The sequence below is a fragment of the Betta splendens genome, chromosome 11 (genome assembly GCF_900634795.4).
Source record: "Betta splendens chromosome 11, fBetSpl5.4, whole genome shotgun sequence".
Lineage (NCBI taxonomy): Eukaryota > Metazoa > Chordata > Actinopteri > Anabantiformes > Osphronemidae > Betta > Betta splendens.
In genome coordinates this window covers 3443418-3463682 of record NC_040891.2, presented here as the reverse complement: position 1 = coordinate 3463682, position 20265 = coordinate 3443418, and the positions used below count along the sequence as shown (strand labels likewise).

At 41.9% G+C, this 20265-nt stretch overlaps 3 protein-coding genes across 8 annotated transcripts in view; 2 read left to right on the top strand and 1 right to left on the bottom strand.

Moving 5' to 3' along the window:
* Positions 1 to 1424: 1424 nt before the first annotated feature.
* rpl15 (ribosomal protein L15) lies at positions 1425 to 3850 on the top strand. Its single transcript, XM_041072760.2, has 4 exons — positions 1425 to 1572; positions 2254 to 2435; positions 2525 to 2661; positions 3490 to 3850. Exons 2-4 carry the CDS (start codon positions 2264 to 2266, stop codon positions 3793 to 3795), a joined length of 615 nt encoding a protein of 204 aa, XP_040928694.1. The 5' UTR covers positions 1425 to 1572; positions 2254 to 2263; the 3' UTR covers positions 3796 to 3850.
* A 2435-nt stretch (positions 3851 to 6285) lies between these two features.
* On the top strand, positions 6286 to 12951 carry nr1d2b (nuclear receptor subfamily 1, group D, member 2b). 2 transcript variants are annotated; one of them, XM_029167933.3, is made up of 8 exons: positions 6286 to 6938; positions 8381 to 8599; positions 8714 to 8802; positions 9229 to 9373; positions 9701 to 10398; positions 10879 to 11064; positions 11143 to 11356; positions 11486 to 12951. In XM_029167933.3, exons 1-8 carry the CDS (start codon positions 6920 to 6922, stop codon positions 11680 to 11682), a joined length of 1767 nt encoding a protein of 588 aa, XP_029023766.1. In that variant the 5' UTR covers positions 6286 to 6919; the 3' UTR covers positions 11683 to 12951. The 2 variants fall into 2 exon arrangements, with proteins under 2 accessions (XP_029023766.1, XP_029023765.1); XM_029167932.3 differs by having other exon boundaries at positions 6287 to 6938; positions 8378 to 8599.
* A 1201-nt stretch (positions 12952 to 14152) lies between these two features.
* The window catches only part of thrb (thyroid hormone receptor beta), an 84227-nt gene continuing 78114 nt past the window's right edge, over positions 14153 to 20265 (bottom strand). For all 5 annotated transcript variants that reach the window (XM_055512804.1, XM_029167935.3, XM_029167936.3 and 2 more), the window contains one exon: positions 14153 to 19860. In XM_055512804.1, the coding sequence (XP_055368779.1) occupies positions 19619 to 19860 (242 nt within the window). In that variant the 3' untranslated portion in view covers positions 14153 to 19618. The remainder of the gene's footprint in view (positions 19861 to 20265) is intronic.

Sequence of the window (20265 nt, the reverse complement as noted above, 5' to 3'; positions counted from 1 at the left end):
TTATAAATGGCGGGTTGCAACCGACTGAAAGGTGCATTACCGCCACCTACTAAGCTGGAGTTTAGACCAGAGCGGATCAATCTGTTTCCCTCAAAACAAGACTAATGCCCTATAATTCACTGAGCTCTTCGATGTGTCGCTTGTTGAATTGTATTGTTGACAGATACACACCACGTGCTCTACTGTTTCCTCCACCTGATAAAAAACACACAACCCTCACTGGTGTTCTCCCATTAAATGTAATGTCTTATTTATCTTTGTGTGACCCAATCTTAGCCTTGTTATTATATTGCCTTCTTTTGTGTTTCCTCCTGCTGTCCTCATCTTTTCCACTTCCCACTGTAGTCTATTTACAGTAGATGTCTGCCTGTTCATCCTTCATGCCAGTTATATTCCCATTTGTTGATGATTTTACTTTTAATTATGTTTTTTGCTTCTGTCTTACTGATATTAGCATCCATGACCCCATGCTGGTATCCACATACATCCTACAAACTGCTGTCTTTACCTGTGTTAGTCTGAATAGCGTTTTATGAATTTCATTAACTATATTCTGCCCATTCCAGAATGAAAATGAATTTATTGATAACAGAGCTGAATTGGAATCTGAGCACAGACCTTGCCTGGTTTTATCTGTTCTACGCACTATAATCATGTTGTAATGGCTAACAATTCTACTGTATACACTGCAAGATGGTCTGATGTTCTTTGATTAATAACTATCTGTAAAGCTGGAATGTTAAATACAGACCCTGTTCTTCCTGTGTTTGGATCTTCCTGTGTAAACTTCAATGTAATCATGGATTAATGATTACAATCCACCAATACTGGTGATTGTCCTGAACTTCTCAGCAGATGGTTGTTATTTAACATGTCTTGCGGAAATAATCACGATGGAGTTACTGTCAGTGTCATTGTGGAGGAGAATGTTCTCTGGTGTATTCCTACTTCATTTGCCACAACTGAGATGTTCCATATTAGAAATGTGCTCCTTCCCTTTTTACTCTCCCAGCCAGGGACCAGAACCTTGGGTGTCCTACTGTATTTAATTTAATCATAAGTCCCTCCTTCCAAACCATATAATACCCTTTCTCTGCATCAAAGAAATATGCCATAACTGATTCTTTAATAACCTGTGCTTTCTTGACTTCTGTTTTTAAACATATAACTGGGTCCATGGTGCTTCTGCCTGTTATGAACTCCCTTTGATTCCAGATAATCTATCCGTGATCATCCTTTCCATTATTTTACATAGATGCGATGTCAGTGCTATTGATCTGTAATTCTTGAGGCATGATGGCAAACCGACGTTAGAATAAGAATAACAATAAAATAATTTTACATTATTTTTTCTACATCAGTATAATGTATAGCCGTGGATGTCATAAAATCTGCTAAAATGTATTTATAAATTAGGGCGTAATCAATTTCAGCGATAAAAAATTGTCCAATGTACAAACTTTAAACTTAAGACTACATTTCCCGTGAGGGAACAACGGAAGTACCTCACAGTCGTTGTCATAAGGCATGCTGGGTACCTAACCTCTCTCTTTCCGGCTGGTACGCCATCATGTAAGCGGGTTTTTCTATGAATCTGTACAACATGCAATCCATTAAAATCATCGTTGTTATAGTGTGTATTGCCGGTTTAAGGCTATACACTAGTATACAGCGAATCTAAAATTGATACAATTTGATTATTTTGGTATTATCATTGTCAGAGACGTCGATTATAGCCATGTTTCCGAGACGCTAACATGTAGTCTGTTCTCGGTAAATAGTGACTCCCATTGCCGCAGTCTAAAGCTAATGCGTTGTGAGGCTTGCGCTTTATTAAAAAGCGTTTTAATCACCGTGACTGTCATATAGTTACTTTATGCAGCAGTATTTTTAACGCGTTAAAACTTAAGATGTTAGCCCTGCATGGCTATCATTAGCATGCTAGGTTTTACTTCTTTCTTGCAACAGTCGTCATACAGTGTCTTAAACTTGTAAGAAAATAACCGTTAAGCTGTCTCATTGAAGTAGGGAATTTAACGCATCTGTGGAGTATTATGTCCAGTTACCGGTTGGAAAGGCAGTCGCTTCGGACGCCGCGCAAATGTTTTTGAGAGACATGCGTTTAGCCTTGATTAGTATAAGGATGGATGATTGCTATGTTGAAATCAACTGTTTATAGTGAGACTGTAATAAGCATGTTTTAAGACATGCCGATAGGTGATGTAATAGTCATCATCTTTTTCTCATCCACAGATAAGTCAACATGGGAGCATATCGGTATATGCAGGAGTTATGGCGCAAGAAGCAGTCCGATGTGATGCGCTTCCTGCTCCGTGTCCGCTGCTGGCAGTACCGTCAGCTGTCCAACCTTCATCGTGCCCCTAGACCCACCAGACCTGACAAGGCTCGTAGGCTGGGCTACAAGGCAAAGCAGGGTAAGCCCAGGGTTTGGTTTAGTCTTAACACCCAAGTATGTGTGACTGGTTGTTTTTGCGTGTCTGATGACTGTTTTTCTTTCAAATAGGATACGTCATCTATCGGATCCGTGTCCGCCGTGGAGGCCGTAAACGTCCTGTGCCCAAGGGTGCTACCTATGGCAAACCAGTACACCATGGAGTTAACCAGCTCAAGTTCGCCCGCAGTCTGCAGTCCACGGCTGAGGTACGCTCATGTTTTAAAAAGAAATCAAAATGATAAACTTTATTGTATAAACACAACACTTGCCTGTTACCTGGCTGCTGTTAGTTTTAGTCTCTAAGGTGTCAGTCTGTCACGCAAGGACACATCATTTTGTTGTCTGTAGTTGGTCTGTGTAGTTGCCAATTGGTAGCTGTACAGAGAACACAATTTTTGTGGCAGCGTTACAGATACACTGAAAGATGCTAAGCAAGGGACCGTGTGTAGGGAGAATGCACAAGATGCTACATTATGTTGAAATTTAACTACTGTATACCAGAGCTCACATTATTAATGCAGGCAGCCTTTCGAGAAAAAACATTTATTAAATTAAGTCTTTTCTGGAGGAAAAGTATCCCAGTCTAAACTGTGCATTTCTGGTACATATGTTGTAGATGCCATTAGGGTGAAATCTGCTGAAGCAGCTTTTGGTTTACTGGCAGCTTATAGCAATGAGAGAAGCCTTTAATTTGAGTTGGAAGCTGCTCATGTGATAGATTCACCCAGTGGAATCCACAAGCCTGTTCCTGAACAGAAACCACTGGTGCATTCTGTTAAGAACTAAAGAGGGTGACCCTAAATATCAGATGGGTTGTGATACAGAAGTTAATGCAATTCTATAATGTGTGTCCTACTTAGTAAAGGTAAAAAAATCAGCCAGCCAAACAGAATCATCCTTTTTTTTCTCTCGCCATTGTCAGTATAGTAAATATAGTGGTGTTTTTTCTTGTTTGTAGATTTCATTTTTTACAATGCAGTATGAGTTTTATTTGTACCTGGTGGTGAGAATCCTTCTGAAAATTCCTCCCCTAGGAGCGTGCTGGCCGTCACTGTGGAGCTCTGCGCGTCCTCAACTCCTACTGGGTGGGTGAGGACTCCACCTACAAATTTTTCGAAGTGATTCTGATTGACCCATTCCACAAGGCTGTCAGACGCAACCCAGACACCCAATGGATCACAAAGGCTGTGCACAAGCACAGAGAGATGCGTGGCCTGACCTCTGCAGGCAAAAAGAGCCGTGGTCTGGGCAAGGGCCACAAGTTCCACCTCACCATTGGAGGCTCCCGCCGTGCAGCTTGGAAGAGACGCAACACTCTGCAGCTGCATCGCTATCGTTAGAGTGCTACATGTCTATACATTAAAAAAAATAAATAAACTGCCCTTTTTATGGTGACGATCCTGTTTTGTTTCATTTAGTTATCACAGTAATGGCTTTTTTTTTTTTTTTTTTTAAATGGACATTTAACTTTTAGTGCCAAATTCAGTGTACTTTAAAGGAACACCTAAACATGCCACCAGGACTGTTTGCTCAGACTGATGACTTCTTCATGGTCGACACAGTTTGTGCTGTAGTCAGTTACGATTTAATGTAGTGAATCAAAAAGAAACTCCCCCTGAATACAACAGCTGTAGTAGTCCGTGAACATGTTAATTTTTTTTAATTTATTTATTTTTTTATAGACCAACCCTTATGCCCTGCAGGTGGTTATCTAGCAAGAGAACACTGCTTCTCACTTTAGGATGTTTGGGTGCAAGAATTTATAAATTAAGAAAGGCTTATTTAGAGCAGCAACTGAGGTAACTATCTGATAATAGATATAAATTTACTATCAACTATTACCATCTAATTCCAAAAGTAGAACTTGTATGATTATAGCATGGTTATAATAACAATTTATTATTTACAGCTAATGATTGTGGCGTTCAGGTCACCTGCAGTCCTGGGTGTAGTGTCTCGTGACAGTACAAATGAGCTACATGGTCATTGAACTAATAAACTAAAACTGAGATCAGCATCTTCATAAAGCATTAAAGTAGCTCTAGAATTTTCTAGTAGACTGCTGCATTGACTAACAACAGTGGACCAACACCAGCAGATGACATCGTTCCCCGAGTCACTGTGGAAACGTAACACTAATTGGTTTTCATAAGTTTGAAGTCCTAATCATCAAATTTAATGAAAAAATGTAATCTACAGATGCTGGTCATATAATTAGAATATCAAAGTTTATTTATTCCACTAATTCCATTCAAAAAAGGATTCAGTGATCATTACTCAGACACAAATTTCCTTTGTGATGATCATAACTACTAATGAAAACCCCAAGTTTAGTATCTCACAAAATAATTCTAAAATTAGAATATTATGAAACGGTTAAATATTGAAGACATCTGGAGCCATATTCTAATCAGCTATTTAACTCAAAACACCTGCCAAAGTCTTCAAACGGTCTTGTTTCTAGTCTAGTTCTGTAGGCTACACAATCATGGGGAAGACTGCTGACTTGACCACTGACACCCTGCACAAGGGGGGCAAGGCACAAAATCTCATTGCAAAAGAGGCTGGCTCGTTAACAGAGAGACAATGGGAAGCAAAAGATGTGGTAGAAAAAAAGTGGACAAGCAACAGAGAGGATTGGAAAACAAAACCCATTAAAAATGTGGGGGAGCTTTACAAAGAGTGGCTTGCTGCTGGAGTCAGTGCTTCAAGAACCACTAGGCCCAGAGGTACACAAAGAGGTTTCCACAGTCAGTGATGGTTTAGTGCCATGTCATCTGCTGGTGTTGGTCCACTGTGTTTTCTGAGGTCAAAGGGCAGCACAGCCATATACAAGGATGTTTTAGAGCACTTCATGCTTCCTGCTGCTAGCTAACTTCATTGAGATGCAGATTTCATTTTCCAACAGAACTTGGCACGTGAAGCTACCAGTACCTGCTTTAAGGACCATGGGATCCCTGTTCTTAATTGTCCAGCAAACTCATCTGACCTTAACACCATAGAAAATCTATGAATCTATTGTGAAGACGAAGATGCAATATGCTAGAGCCAACAATGCAGAAGAACTAAAGGCCACTATCAGAGCAACCTGGGCTGTCATTACACCTGAGCAGCGCCATAGACTGATGGACACCATGCTTCACACCTGATAGAGATACAATCATGGATAAATCAGATAGATCAAGTTGAGCATCATCACTATAAAGCACAAATGAGAGGCTCATGTTCATACTTCTACGTCATACTTTATTTCACTGTATGATGCTGTAGTCTATTACTGTATGTGGTAGATGCGGTGAGTATTAAGACATTTCATCCAAATTATCACATGATAACGGTGAGGATACAGAGGTGCAATGCTTGTTTGAAATGTCTGGATTTGCTGGAAGCAGTACATGAAACATTCAGACAGACTGACTTGATAAGACTAGTGCAGTATATTGAAAATTGTTTTGCAAGTGAAAGCAATTCCGCAGCCTAAAACATTTTTTGACTAGTTTCACTGGTGAAGACAGATGTAGTGTAGTTGAACGGTAGAGACGTGGCTCTACAGACCTGCCCAGTGTTTAGTCTCCAAGATCTCTCCTAGGTTCATCTTCCACTTAGTCCAACCGGCTGCAGGTCTCCTGCTGTTGTTCGTACTGATAAATCCACAAAATGCATTTTACCACTCATTAAATAATTTATGTACAGGTAATTTATGCACAGACAAACTGAATAGCTCGCCGTTCAATGCAAGCACTTGTTCAGTCAATCAAAATCCTGGCTGCGCCCTGATTGGACGAACAGATAGGGCGACGTTTAGGAAGAAGTCGCGTTAGAACGGTCGGTCTCACAACGAATAGCAAGCTGTTATTGAGTATCATACAAACACCATTATCTCTCGTTCTTTTCTTTCCTGGACACTTTTGCCACGAGGCTTTGTTCACTTTGACTGGCGAAAGTATGTCAGTGGGTTACATTGACACCAGCGCGGGGCAGGAGAAGAGGAGGAGCCGGTGAACTGGGTCACATGGTTGCACAGTCCTCGCTGCTCGGAACAGTCGCCGCAAAACCAGTCCACCGCTCAACCGGAGTTGCGCCCTGAACGCACCTTCTTCCTGTATCGTCTTTGAATGGAACACGGCTTATTTAATTTTTTTTCACGGTAACTAACTTCCACCGACACTAGTCGCGCTGCGGTACAGTGAGAAGACGCGTCGCCACGAAGGAGCTGCCGTTCAACAGCCGTTTAAGCAGCTTCGGTTTGATGTGTGACATTTTCTTTTCTGTGAAGTTACGTATTCACGAGTAGCTTTTACAGCCTTTTGTCGAGTTTGACCTTTTTTGAATGCTGTAGTTTGTGCGGACAGTTCTTCAACCGGGACCAAGCAGCGACTTTTCAGTTGCTGACTACTAAAACAGAAACACGGCTTCAGCACTGAGGTAGCAGAGGAGGAGGAAAAGCCCCCAAACCTAAAGGACATGGAGTCAACCAAAGCTGGTAAGACGCGTTTAAGGTCCCTTTAGAAGTGCTGTATCTGCCGCTTGTTGCACTGCGTTTCAGATTGCGCTCACCTCCTTCCAATTTTCAGTGAAATTCGATTTAAGGTTCATTATAAAAATAGCGTACGTTCTTGTGGCTTGTTCTTCATGTCTTCTTATTGTGTAAATGTTAAAGTTGTAGCCGTACTGGTGTGTTACTGTTAAACTGGGTTAGGAGTGTCAGTGGGCTGTTGTTATTACCCAAGTAGTTGGCTTCAGCGCCACTGCAGTCGTCTCTCCTCACATGGACCCGTCAGCCTAGCCATGTGCGCCTGTGTTTACGCTGCAAGTGCGTCAGCGCTCATTGGTCGAGCGGCGCTGTGACGTAGCCATTGCATAATTTCTCTCGGCTAGATGGCGTGTAGACTCGCCGCGGATACACGTGAGGTGTCTCGCAGCAGCTCGCGCTGACCCAGTTTCCCCGGGGAAGAAACATGCCCGGTCCACGTGGGGGCGTGTCGTGTTGCACTCAGGGCCCATTAGGTTAAAAAAAAATATCGTTGGTATATTTAAATGTTGTTATTGGGGCGTTGGCGAAAACAAACAAAAAACGTACATGTTAGTTTCATCGCCCGTTTTGTTTTAATATGAACCTTTCGTTAACATTTAGTTAACTTTTAGTAATTTTTAATTTAATAGTTTATGTTGCTTTATACGTGGAAATGTAATAATACAGAATTCATTTATTAAAATACATATTTATTAGCTTGTGCATGTGATTGGCTGCAGACACGGGTCCAGACTGTGTACTCCACACTCCCTTGTGAAGCTGACATTATGTAATGGCTGTTACCTAATCATTGAGAGTGGCAGAGGAAAAAATCAGGTCAGCCTGTGTTGAGGGCAGAAAAACAGCTCAGAAGCAGCGGGAGCTGGTGTCGCTCAGGTCCTGGTGGTCGACCGTGTTGTTGGGTTCCTGTCGGCCCTCCGGCCTTGAAGTGTGTTGGTTCCACAGCAAAACTGTGAAAATCCATAGTAGCAGGAACAACGCTTTAGCTGGGGCATCTACCACGGTATACATATAAATGAAAGAGTGCCACCTACTAAAACCCACGCTTTATCCATATATCATAAAGCCAAGTACAGTGTTTAATAATGATGGGAAAAGATATTTGAATACATTTATTGTAGACTATTTTCAGGAGTGCATTGATCAAGATTTTGAATCTGTAGCAGGATGTATGTCAGCCTGAGCCTAGAATAATGAACATGAATAGAGCTGTTGCCACAGAGAAACTAGACACCAGGTTTTAGACAGACACACACACACACAAGCTGTGTGTAGCGTCGGCAACATGAATCTGAAGATCCTTGCACACAAGGAAGGATCGACATAATGTTCCAGCTCAGTAGAGTTGTGGCCTGCAGTCATGACCGTGGCCCTTTGTTCCTCCCCAGCAGGCGTGATAGCCTACATCAGCTCATCCAGCTCCTCGTCCAGCCCAGAGTCCTGCCACAGCGACTCCTCCAATGGCAGCTACCAGTCGTCCTCCCCGCCCCACAACTCGCCCAGCCACCGCCACCTGCTGGCTCAGACGACTGACTCCACGCTCCGCACCAGTGGGCCGAACCTTCCAGGGAAAAATGCTCGCTCCTCCTCCGCAAAAAGTGGCATCACAAGTAAGCTCTCAAATCTTCAAATGTTTTATTTATTTATTTTTATTAATGTTACAATATTTAGTTGTTTTTACTTTTATATATTATTTATTTAATAATGTGTTTTCATTCAACTAGAAATCAACGGTCTGGTGCTGCTTTGTAAGGTCTGTGGCGACGTGGCCTCTGGTTTCCACTATGGTGTTCACGCCTGTGAGGGCTGCAAGGTGAAGTTGGCTTTCCTTTTATGCACGCACGCACGCACATACACTGAATCATGATCACCCTTGGCCGCAAAACTTGCATTGTGACTTTGGTGGAGATGAAGTGGGTCACCTCATATGCAGCCATCTGCACTGCAGCTAGAACCTGAGACTTGGTGAAAGTAGTTCACTGTCCCCATATTTATATTTCTGCTGCCCCTCATACTTCATGTTGCTGTGTGGCCTAGTTAGCGGTGGGGAGCAGCACAATGAATGGTGACAGTTACTGGGAGGAAACATTTTAGTCTGCCTGATTTTGATTAGCAATCAATGGAAACCACAAAAATCAAATTTACCGAAAATAGAAGTGATAAAAAATATTATATATGCTGCTCACCAGACATGTACACACAGCTATCCCCCTCCTTATTGTACTGCATGTGAACACAGGGCTTCTTCAGGAGGAGCATCCAGCAGAACATCCAGTACAAGAAGTGCCTTAAGAATGAGAGCTGCCCCATCATGAGGATCAACAGGAACCGCTGTCAGCAGTGCCGCTTCAAGAAATGTCTGATGGTGGGGATGTCCAGAGACTGTGAGTACTAGCTGTCTCTACTGGCAGTTTGCTTTAAAGATTCACCTTTTTTGTATTATTTAAAATTTTACAGGTATATTTTTATTATTTAAAATCAAATTAAATACTTCAGGGCATCCTAAAAACAGTTACTGTGATTTCATCAAAGTTATATTTTGAGAAAATACTGCTTTATGCATTTTCAGAGGTTGATGAATTGAAGTGTAGAAAACAACCTTTAATAAATAAAGTAGATTAATTATGGATCACATAGTTTTCATTTATTGACTAACTACTAAGTTTGACAGAACAAAAATATACTGAACTCAATGTGTTGTCACTGCTCAGCTGTGCGTTTTGGACGAATCCCAAAGCGGGAGAAACAGCGCATGTTGCTGGAGATGCAGAGTGCCATGAACAACATGATGAACAACAGCCAGCTGCACAGCAGCCAGGAGTTAGCCGTTGACAAACCCCTTCAGGCCAATGCTACAGAACCTTTGTCTGAGGACCCAGGCCCCACACCGTCGTGCTCCCCACCCTCCTCGCCACGCTCCAGCCAGTCGGACTCCAGCTTGGACCGCGAGCCTGCTGTGGCAATGGACACCGGCTCCAGCTCGGACTCCCCAAGTGCATCTGACAGTGGGGAGGAGGAGGTGATCGGATCAGTGACCAGGGCTCACCAGGAGACCTTCATGTACAACCAGGAGCAGAGCAGTCTGTCAGCTGAGGCTCCAAGTGCCTCAAGGTCCTTGAACAATGGCTCTGCCCAGAATACCACTATCCACCAGACAGGGGATCAGCAGGAGACCTGGAACCAACAGAACAACCTGGTCACCTTAGCAGCACAGAGCCCCTCCTCCGGCCAGGGCCCTCAAGTTACAGAGGACAACAATTCCAACCTCTGTCCTTTCAAGCTGTCTGGGAGCACCGTCAGCCACTGTCCAACTTACATACACGGAGCTTTCAGAGGTGCAGCTATACAGGGAGCCACCAACAGGGCTTACACTGGGCCCCTGTGGAGAGGAGGCAACAGGATGCATCTGGTAAGATAAATAACAAAAAACAATTTAATGTCATTATAATAAAGTCAAGTAGATATTATTATGGCAAAACCACTCTTCAGATACTTGACAGCGTTCTGCTGATTGATACTAAGCTGCAGGTGGAGCTGCTGCATCAGAGCTTTGGCTAAAAACTGTTTGTGTCAGTTGAAGCTCACTGAACCATAAGCACCTAAAACTGGTCCTAAAAGCTGAGGGCGGTTTTATTAGTTGGGAATGATGTTAATATGTTTTCATCCACAGGTGTTTCCTGTCAGGTTTTCAGTTAATATGAAAAAAGTGCAGCTTTAATTTCTCAGATTTTTATGACATGCAGAAAGAAAATTATATTTGCACTGCAATTGTATTGCTACTAACTTTGAGCCTTGGCTACTGTGGTAGCCTCACCCTCAGTCACTAGGCACTGGGGTTCTTCAACCTCCAGGTGGACATGGTTATAATATTTTTCTGTTTTGTTGCCAGGTTTGTCCAATGAACACGTCTCCTCACGTGGACCCTCAGAAATCTGGTCACGAGGTGTGGGAGGAGTTCTCCCACAGCTTCACCCCTGCTGTCAGGGAGGTGGTGGAGTTTGCCAAGAAGATCCCAGGCTTCAGAGACCTGAGTCAGCATGACCAGGTTAGCCTCCTGAAGGCGGGCACCTTTGAGGTACGTCATTTTTCTTATGTTCTGATAAGCACATGCTGTTATACACGGGCTGAACGAGTGGTTTTTTGCATTATGCAGGTGCTGGTGGTTCGCTTTGCTTCTCTTCTCTTCGATGTGAAAGAACGCACCGTGACCTTTCTGGGTGGGAAAAAGTACAGCGTGGACACTCTGAGGGCCATGGGGGCCAGCGACCTCCTTAACTCCATGTTTGACTTCAGTGAGAAGCTCCTCAATCTGGGCCTCAGTGGGGAGGAGATGAGCCTCTTCACCGCTGTTGTGCTGGTCTCTGCAGGTGAAGTTTGTGGCTCTTTGTGACCATGTCGCTAAAACATGAAGCATATATAAGCAAAATAGGAAATAGATGCCTGATTAGTTCTGCCCTTGTGCTACATGCGCTAACATTTACCATCTAACATTTCAGATCGTTCTGGCATCGAAAACGTGAACTCTGTGGAAGCCCTGCAGGAGACGCTGATCCGTGCACTGAGAAGCCTCATAACCAAGAATCACCCCAATGAGTCGTCCATCTTCACCAAGCTGCTGCTCAAACTGCCTGACCTGCGCTCGCTCAACAACATGCACTCAGAGCAGCTGCTGGCCTTCAAGGTCCATTCCTGAAGCTTCCTCCTCTACTTGACCCCCATGCTCACAACACAAACTGTTCAGCTGGCCCCTTGGACCACGCAACCAAACACACCTTTACACTTCTCCCATGAGCCTTTGGGTTCATCTTTTCTTCTGTCTGTGCATGGAACTAAAGCTGAAAGCTGACAATAAAAGGGGGAACACATAATATAACGTTATCGTACTGTAGGGCGTGACTGCCTGTGAGATGGTATTGCATACATACAGACACATTGATTGATGTACATGTTTCTTGTGTTTGTGTGTAGCATACTGTATGTTTGCAAGTACAAACATTAGAAGCACTTTTCTGTATAGTGTAGTTGGTATCTTTGCATTCATAGTGCAATATGTGACTGCTTTTTGATTTGGTAGATATGAGTAGAATAGCGTTTGCGTTGAGTATTTTAGTGGCACACATTTAATTTGAACAAACGCTGTGCTCATACGAGGAGAGGTAAGTTGTCACCCCTCCTCCCCCGGACACTGAATGACTGACGAGGGTGGTTCCTCTTTAAAAACAAACAGCAAAGGACAGTGAGAGCTGTGTGTATGTGTAGCTGCCTAGAGTTACTGCTTTATCGTGTGGTCAAAGAGAAATTCCAGAATGATTATTTTAATGTTAAAGTGTGGCTTGGATATATTTGGGAAGAGTCTTTTTTTAGGTGTTCTCATGCAGTTCTGTATGTACTGAGTTTGGTGAGTGTTTAAAAGTGGGCATTGTGACAAATCATGTATCGGTGTGTCTTGCTTTGTGACCAGTGAAATCCAGTTCAGAATTAGTTTCCCTTTCTATAAGGACAGTCCCAAGTCATGTTACATTTCATTATCATGTAGCTGTTGGTCACTGGACAAAGTCTCACAGTCACAAAACCCTGACACTTGCTTGAAGTAAACCTTTCTGTTAGAAACCTGTGTAGGCTTTAGCTTAGTAGAGATAAACTGAGTACATAGGACTGGTCCACACAAAACATGATTGTGATATCACTGAAGTGATTGTAATTTAAACACAAGTCAGGTCGGGGTGACATGTAAATTGCTGTTAAAATATTTTTGCTATGCTACCTTTTTGATCCCTGTCCATAAATCCTGAATGTCTGATCTTTCATGTCTAAATCCGCTGTCATGTTTGTTGCTGATTGGGTTCTCTTCTATGTAAACAGATTACAGTATGCATAGATTTCTATATAAATATACCATGACTATACATAACTAAATAGATGAATATATCTATATAAATAAATTTTATAAATGCACAAAGTGGTTACTCTGTGTCTGTCTGTGTTTGAAAGCAGCAGAATGACTTTATATAAAATAAGTATTTTATATAAAAAGTATTTTTCCATAAAATAAGTAACAAAAAATGTGCATCTCTACATGAGTTAATAGTTTGAATTTAAGACTGATTTCCGATATTTTACAACGCAGCACTAGAAACGGCATAAAACTATACAGATTTATTAGGAGATTTATAGTGCAGCTAATTAGACCCATCTCAAACTGAGGACTTGTGTAATAATGACACTGTACCAGCAGGTGGCGGCAATGATGTGTCCTACAAGCTATCAGTGTTTTGTTACACCTACACACAATGCTAAGATGCTTTGGTCTCAAAAAGTTAAAAGGCTGGTTCAGTCCAGACTTTAGCAATGTTGCAGCTTTGGAAGAACTCTCTAATTTTGGAAGGTTATATATAGTACAGTAACCCAGAATACTTGTCTAAAGGAGAAGCACGAGGTGGAAGACTGAGGTTACAGGGGGTGGAGGTGAAGAAGGTGTTTAGGTACTTCGGGGTCAACAGTTCAGTGTATTAGTGAAAAAGGTGAAGACGCGAGTGCAGGCAGGTTGGAGCGGGTGGAGGAAAGTGTCAGGAGTGTTGTGTGACAGAAGAGTGTCAGCAAGACTCAATGGAAAGCTCTGTTCTGTGGGTTAGAGATGGTAGCTGGGAGGAAGAGGCAGAGATGAAGATGCTGAGGTTCTCTTTAGGAGCGACAAGGTTGGACAGTACTAGGAAGGAGCACATCACAGGGATGGCTTACATTGATTAGTGTTAGTGCCAAAGTCAAAGAGGCCGGACTGAGATGGTTCAGACATGTGCAGAGGAGGGAGAGTGAATATATTGATAGAAGGATGTTGGAGATGGGGGTAGGAGGACAACCAAATAGGAGATATATGGATGTGATGACAGATGATATTAGGTCGACTGGTGTCTGGTAGAAGATGCCCAGGATAGAATGGAGGATATGATTAGCTGTGGGGTCGCCTGATGGGAACAGATGAAAGGAAAAGAAGAACATATATAGTACAGTGTTCAGAAAGACATTGCACAACATTTATAGGAAGCGCTTTCCAAGGCATAAACATATACAAAATGAAAAACAATAAATAAATCCTAAGTCTTGTATGAAAAGCTTAATTCACTGATTATCGAAGTGCAACATATGTAAAAGCACAAAAGAAAAAGTCTCTCAAAACCATCTTTATTCTGAAAAGCCAGTTCACATCATCAGTCATGAGCATCAGAATCATCCTTGTTGACGTCTTCTGTGCTCACTTCAAAGCGCTGCCCGGTCGGGGACAGTGGCTCACAACCTAAACGCAGAGTGCACATCTGGAACCACGACTCTGTGCGTGTGCCGCTACCACACATACAGTTCTTCCTCTTGTTATGACCGTTTTCCAGTACAAGTTTAACAGAAGACTTGACAAGAAGACAAAAAAAAAAAAGAAAACAAGGAGAGAAATCTGTTTTAATGGTGGATAATGGTTCCTCTGATGCTGGTTACACTTCAACCACGACACCCTCAAGTTGTCCTTTCATTTGTGTGTCTGTTTAGCTGTGCTTCTGTGAACCGAGAGTGAAGTCCAGCTACATCTTGTTTTAATTCTACAACTACTTTATTAATTTGAATTTAACGATTCTTAATATCTTGCTCATAGTTCTTTTGCTGAGACATGGAAATGGATCTGAGTTTTTCTTAACACTATGTAAAACCATATGTTCATATTATGCCAACATCTGTAAAAAAAAATCTGCAGTCTGAAAATATACATCCTTTTTTCCTGTATACTGTAAAATAGCTTTTCTATGGTGCAACTTGATATTGGTTTGTAACTGAGTAACCTTGAGAGTAACAAGTCATGGGAGAGGTAAAAGCGAACTGGCACCTCCTCAGGAACAGTAAACATTGTCTGGAGCAGCAGTCAGCGCTGACTGGGTTTACATGCACCAACGTGTCCCTACAAGAAGTCATGCTTACATTTGCACCAGCTTGTACTGAATTCACACCATGTAAACTACAGAAACCTTTGGTTTAAACTCAGTTTTAATGTCTAAAATGACTGATTTCTATGATTTAAAGTTGCACTAATGGATCAGACAGTTACCTGCAAAAGGAAGGAGGTTGCTTTAAATGACAGGCCCTCTGTGATCGTGGACTAACCATCAACATCAGAGCATTAAAATACATTCTACGATCCTGTTTTGCTTTTACAGGCTGCAGTTTAAAGATTTAATTCCTCTCCTGGCGCTCCAAGCTCCTTCCTAGAATGTTGGATAACATTTTAGACATCAATTTGCACAAACTGAGCCAAACTTAACTATAAGACCATTAAATTTAAGTGTCTAGTGAGAACTAGACCAAATGCCAGAAGAAAGTGCTTCGAAATTTGAATTTGATGTTAAACGTCTGATTATATTTTTCCCTGCACAATAGGCTCCTACTTTGACCACGAAACCATAGGCTGGATGCACAGGCGACATGTTAGACATAGAACGTGAGCCTCTGACTTCAAAGCTGCAGAAGGAATTGAATGAAATAAACGAACAATCCACATATACAAACTTGAAATTGTGCTGAATAAATTTGATGGAAGGCTCAAGGTCAAAATCATTGGACGACCAAGTTTTTGTTGCGACTGTTCCCATGCAGAGCTCTGAAAAAGCCTGGACACACACTGTCTGATTTGGCCCTTAACCAAGAGCCGTAAGTGCAGGCAATGGCTGCAACCGAATACAATTACAGCTCTCTGCACTTCTACATCACATAGATTTATTCTGTTTTGCTTTTCAGTACCGTCAAGACTAGTTGCATTAAACTCACTCACCAACCTGGTTTCCAAGCAGAGAGCACTGCAGTGAATGTAAAGGTTAGTGTTCACATCAAACTGATACTAAACGTAGAGTGAATGTTGAGCATCACACAAATCAGCTACATTAGCCACACGGACAAACTTAGAATATGCCCTTCAGCGTGATGGAGATCTGTGTGTGGTCTGTGTGGCCGTCAGGGGCCTTGGGTCCAGTTTCGCTTTCCAGGCCACCTTGCATCCTGCACCTAGTCCCTGCTCCTGAGGTAGTTGCTGATGTTAACAGTACTGTACATCAGTGACTGGTCAAACTGCTACAGCACGTCTATAGTTTTCAGAGCGCAAGCAAGTGCTTGTTGCTAGCATGAGATTCTAAAATGCTCATAGAGTCATGCATTCCAAATTCCTGAGAATAGGTTAAAAAAATAGAGGTAAAGAAGAACAGGCATACTGAAGAATTTAGTTTTAATGTTACATACTGGTATGCAAGAGACTGCTGAGGGTCCAGTTACTGGTCCGACCACCCTGACTGTGTTCAGTCACTGGTCCGACCACCCTGACTGTGTTCATTTACTGGTCCGACCACCAGTAGTTAAAAAAACTAATTCATTACGCCTTGAGATAACTTTTGTTGTGAATTGGCATTATATTAACAAAACCTTTTCATTCGAACACCCCACTGCCTGACTGTGTTAACTCCTGAAATTTACACATTATGCATAAACAATCTTCTTCTTATGACCTACTTACATTTGCGTATCAACTCTTTTCGGCTCTGTAACTGAAAACATGAACAAAAATCTATTTTCTTGTCGTACCACAGTTCCTGAGTTTAGCTCCTATTAATATTTACTGGAAAACAATATTCTAGAAGTTAAATAAGAATGGACACACGACTATGGATTAGTCTAACTTGTTTTTGTGCAGCCAGCCCTGGTTGTGTCTAAATATAATCCATATTTCTTCTGTTTTTGCTCATGTAGACTCTAACAGTTGCTTCTGAAATACACACATCAGCTTAGAGGCTTTATTTGTAAAGCAGGAACAACATAACTACAGAATAACGGGTCATTAGTAATTTCGCTGTATGTGATCTCATCTGTTGACTGGTTAATAATGGCACCAGACGGACTCAGTCCCAGCACAAAGGTGAATTCCACAGTGGTGCATGTAAACGTAGCCAGTGTTACTTTTCTAAACACCAAGTTAGACCGGCCCGTGACAGCCTTTAGCCCCGGTGCTTGTTCTGCCGACGACCTCTCTCCCTCTGATTGTCTGTGCATTTATATTGAGTCTATACAGTTTGTGAGGTGTGTGTGAGGTCCGGGTCATTCAAACACTTCAGCAATACTATTGCTTTGATAAAAGGCATCACTTCACAGAAAAAAGAGGAGGAACGGGAAACACAAGCTGAATTGAGGTGTAGTGTGAAGCTCGGAGAAGCAGACGATCGCATTGCAAAATGACAACAACATAGAGACAGAAAAGTACATGCTGCTGCAAACATATGCATGATAAAACAAAGGATAAAGAAAGCTACGTGTTCATAATCTTGCCAGCTTTTATCAGTGTACCTTTCCAATGATGGATCATACTGTTTTCGGGTCAGCCAACGCTCCTCTGCTGCCCAGATTCCACCGGCTGGTCACAGTGGTGGTCTGACCCATGAGTGTGTTCAGGCACATGCATACAGTATAGAGTATGTGCATGCGTACAGTATGCGTGAAGGTACTGGATGCACTACACAGGTACATGTTGGTGTTTTAGTGTATTTGCATGCCATCATAATGGTGTGGGCTTTTCATAAGAACTCATTTCTTCATGTAATTAGCAATAAAGCCCAGTGAGCCATTTCCCCCAACCACCATAGCACCGCGGCATCACTGTCTGTTACTAAAGAAACGGCTGGTTTGGGGACTGGTGAGGCAACAAGGCCCAGATGAGACACTGACACATTGAAGGGTGGTTAAACAAGACAAAGCTGCTAAGGTGAACGAAAGCGTGAGTCAGAGATGAGTGGAAGTGGCGAACACTAACTAGCAGAATCAGGCAGGGTGAAATCACTATTAAAGCCCAGAAATGAGTTTCTTACTATTGTCTGCTCGATTTTGGCACAGCTCGTGGCACTGTCACTAAATGATTGTCTGTTTCCTGACACCCGGTGTCATTATGTGCTTTAGTTAGTCCTGACCAGGCTCATAATGCAACTACTGCATTCCTGTGCAATGTCGGAATTCTGAATTAGCAGCAGATGACCATGCTTTGACTCTACTAAAAGATTTTCTTTACACTAGGACATTTGAACGAATCCTCCCTAATACTTTACTGCACTTCATTAAGTTATCCACAAACTTTGTTATACTCTAACTCAGCTTCTATCTGTTTTCAATATTCATAGATTTCAAAAGGTACCAAAAGATTTAACTAAAAATTTACACTGAAGCAGTTTAGCTGATCAGATCACTTGTATCTGTAAAGCAGTTGTGCAGAACCCAACAACATCTAATTCATGACGTGATACAGATGACTTAAAGCTGGGAGTTCCAACAAATAAGAAAAGAAACTTTTCAATTAGAATGATTTAGATTGAGAAAGGGAAAATGAAGAGTTGTTGTTTGGCATCTCTTAGAGAGCATTATATTTAATTCTGAGGTGGTTTAAGTTTTAATGCAGAAATGATCATAACTTGCTATAAAAGTTCCCCAGATTTTTGAATAGGCTTTGTTTTTTATGTACAGTGTGACAACATATTTAAATCTCATCCATTTTCAGACTAAATACGTACAATTTGTAAGTACATGTTTTTGACTTTTTCATGGCCTAGTACTTTGTCGTAGCACAAAATGTTGGAGATATTTATGGTATTGTGTTATACTATTAAAATTCTAAATCTAATTTCTATTTGACAGAATTATGCTCAGTCTTTACCGAAAACTACACGCATGTGCTGAGGATCACAAAAAGCTGTAATAATTGTGTAGTGTTAGTTTCTGACTTCAGAAAATGTTAATGTTGCTAAATTTCGCCCTTTGGAGTCAGAATATTCAGATTTCCCAACATCTCTGGAATGCAGCATGGTCACATTATTGTGTTGCGTGGGTACCAGAAGATGGATAAAGGCTTTGTGAGATGTTGTCCATTATTAATGAGGGTTGCTGCAAATGTCGTGTTCACAGTATGATGGCGAGACACCGAACAATTCAGACGCTCACCACATGGATGACAGGCTATATGATTTTCCGTATCAATAGCCAAAAATGGAGCCAATGAAGCCATTTGAGAGGGGGGTAAGGCTAAATATCACCGATGATGCATGTGTTATGTGAGCAGCCATTTTGAGTTTGTCAACAGAAAGGAAGGAAAATACATTGGTTTCTAATGAAGTTGTAGGTGTTGAAAAAAAAAATCATCATTATGCCAACTGTACAATCATCAACACACAAAGTGTTAAATTTGAGGTGAGAGGTTATGTCCACAACAGTAACAACAAAACAAACCCCCAGAAAAGGATAAAAGAAATATTGGTATTCACATGTACCCGCACTGTAAGGAATGGTTCCATCCGAATCTAGACCCGAGAGCTACTCCTACATCAGGGAATGAAGTGACACTCAGTAGTGCTAATAGAAAGTTTGTTGTGACAGGGCTTCTGCTAGTTCCACCCCTGAGACCACCAGGGTGCCCAGACACTGACAGATGCACACACACACACACACACACACACACGCACACACACGCACACACACGCACACACACGCACACACACGCGCACACACGCGCACGCACACACACACACATACACACATACACACATACACACACACACAGAAGAATCCATTGGTCAGTCCTCGAAGACCTCCAGGAAGAGAGGAGGGAATAGCTCGGTGGGACATTCCACTTTCATGTGTAGGAAGCGGCTGGCATGGCACGTGCCGATCATGCGCAGGTCAGTCACCTTCATTAGCAGCTTGGGCCAGAAATGCGACACTTTGTGTTTGCGGTAGTTGATGTAATGTTCGAACGCCAGCAGGAACTCCTCTTGGCAGCGCTCGATCCGCTCCACGCTCGTTAAGCCCGGTCGATCTGATGGAAGGGGGAACGTGGAAGCGTTACTAAAAGGAACCACGTTAAAGAATGGATCAATAAGCACTGAATGAGCCTTCATGTTTGCAGATCCCAAGACTTGCAAAAAGTAATGAGGGATGTTTGAATGTTGAATTTTAGCTTGTATTATAGCTCTGTACACTATGACTAGTAGAATGGTTTGCTCAGAACGTTAGCTGGGAAAAAGCTTTAACTGTTTCATTTGTGTGGAAGGAAGTATTTTATATTATATATGTTCCATTTAATAGTTTGCTTTTTGCACTTCCTTAAAATTTATATTATTATTTGTAAGTAAACTGATTTAAAGTGTAATACATAAACTTTAATATTTGATACTTTTATTTATGATATTAAATTTAAAGGCCATATAAGGAATGTATGCTC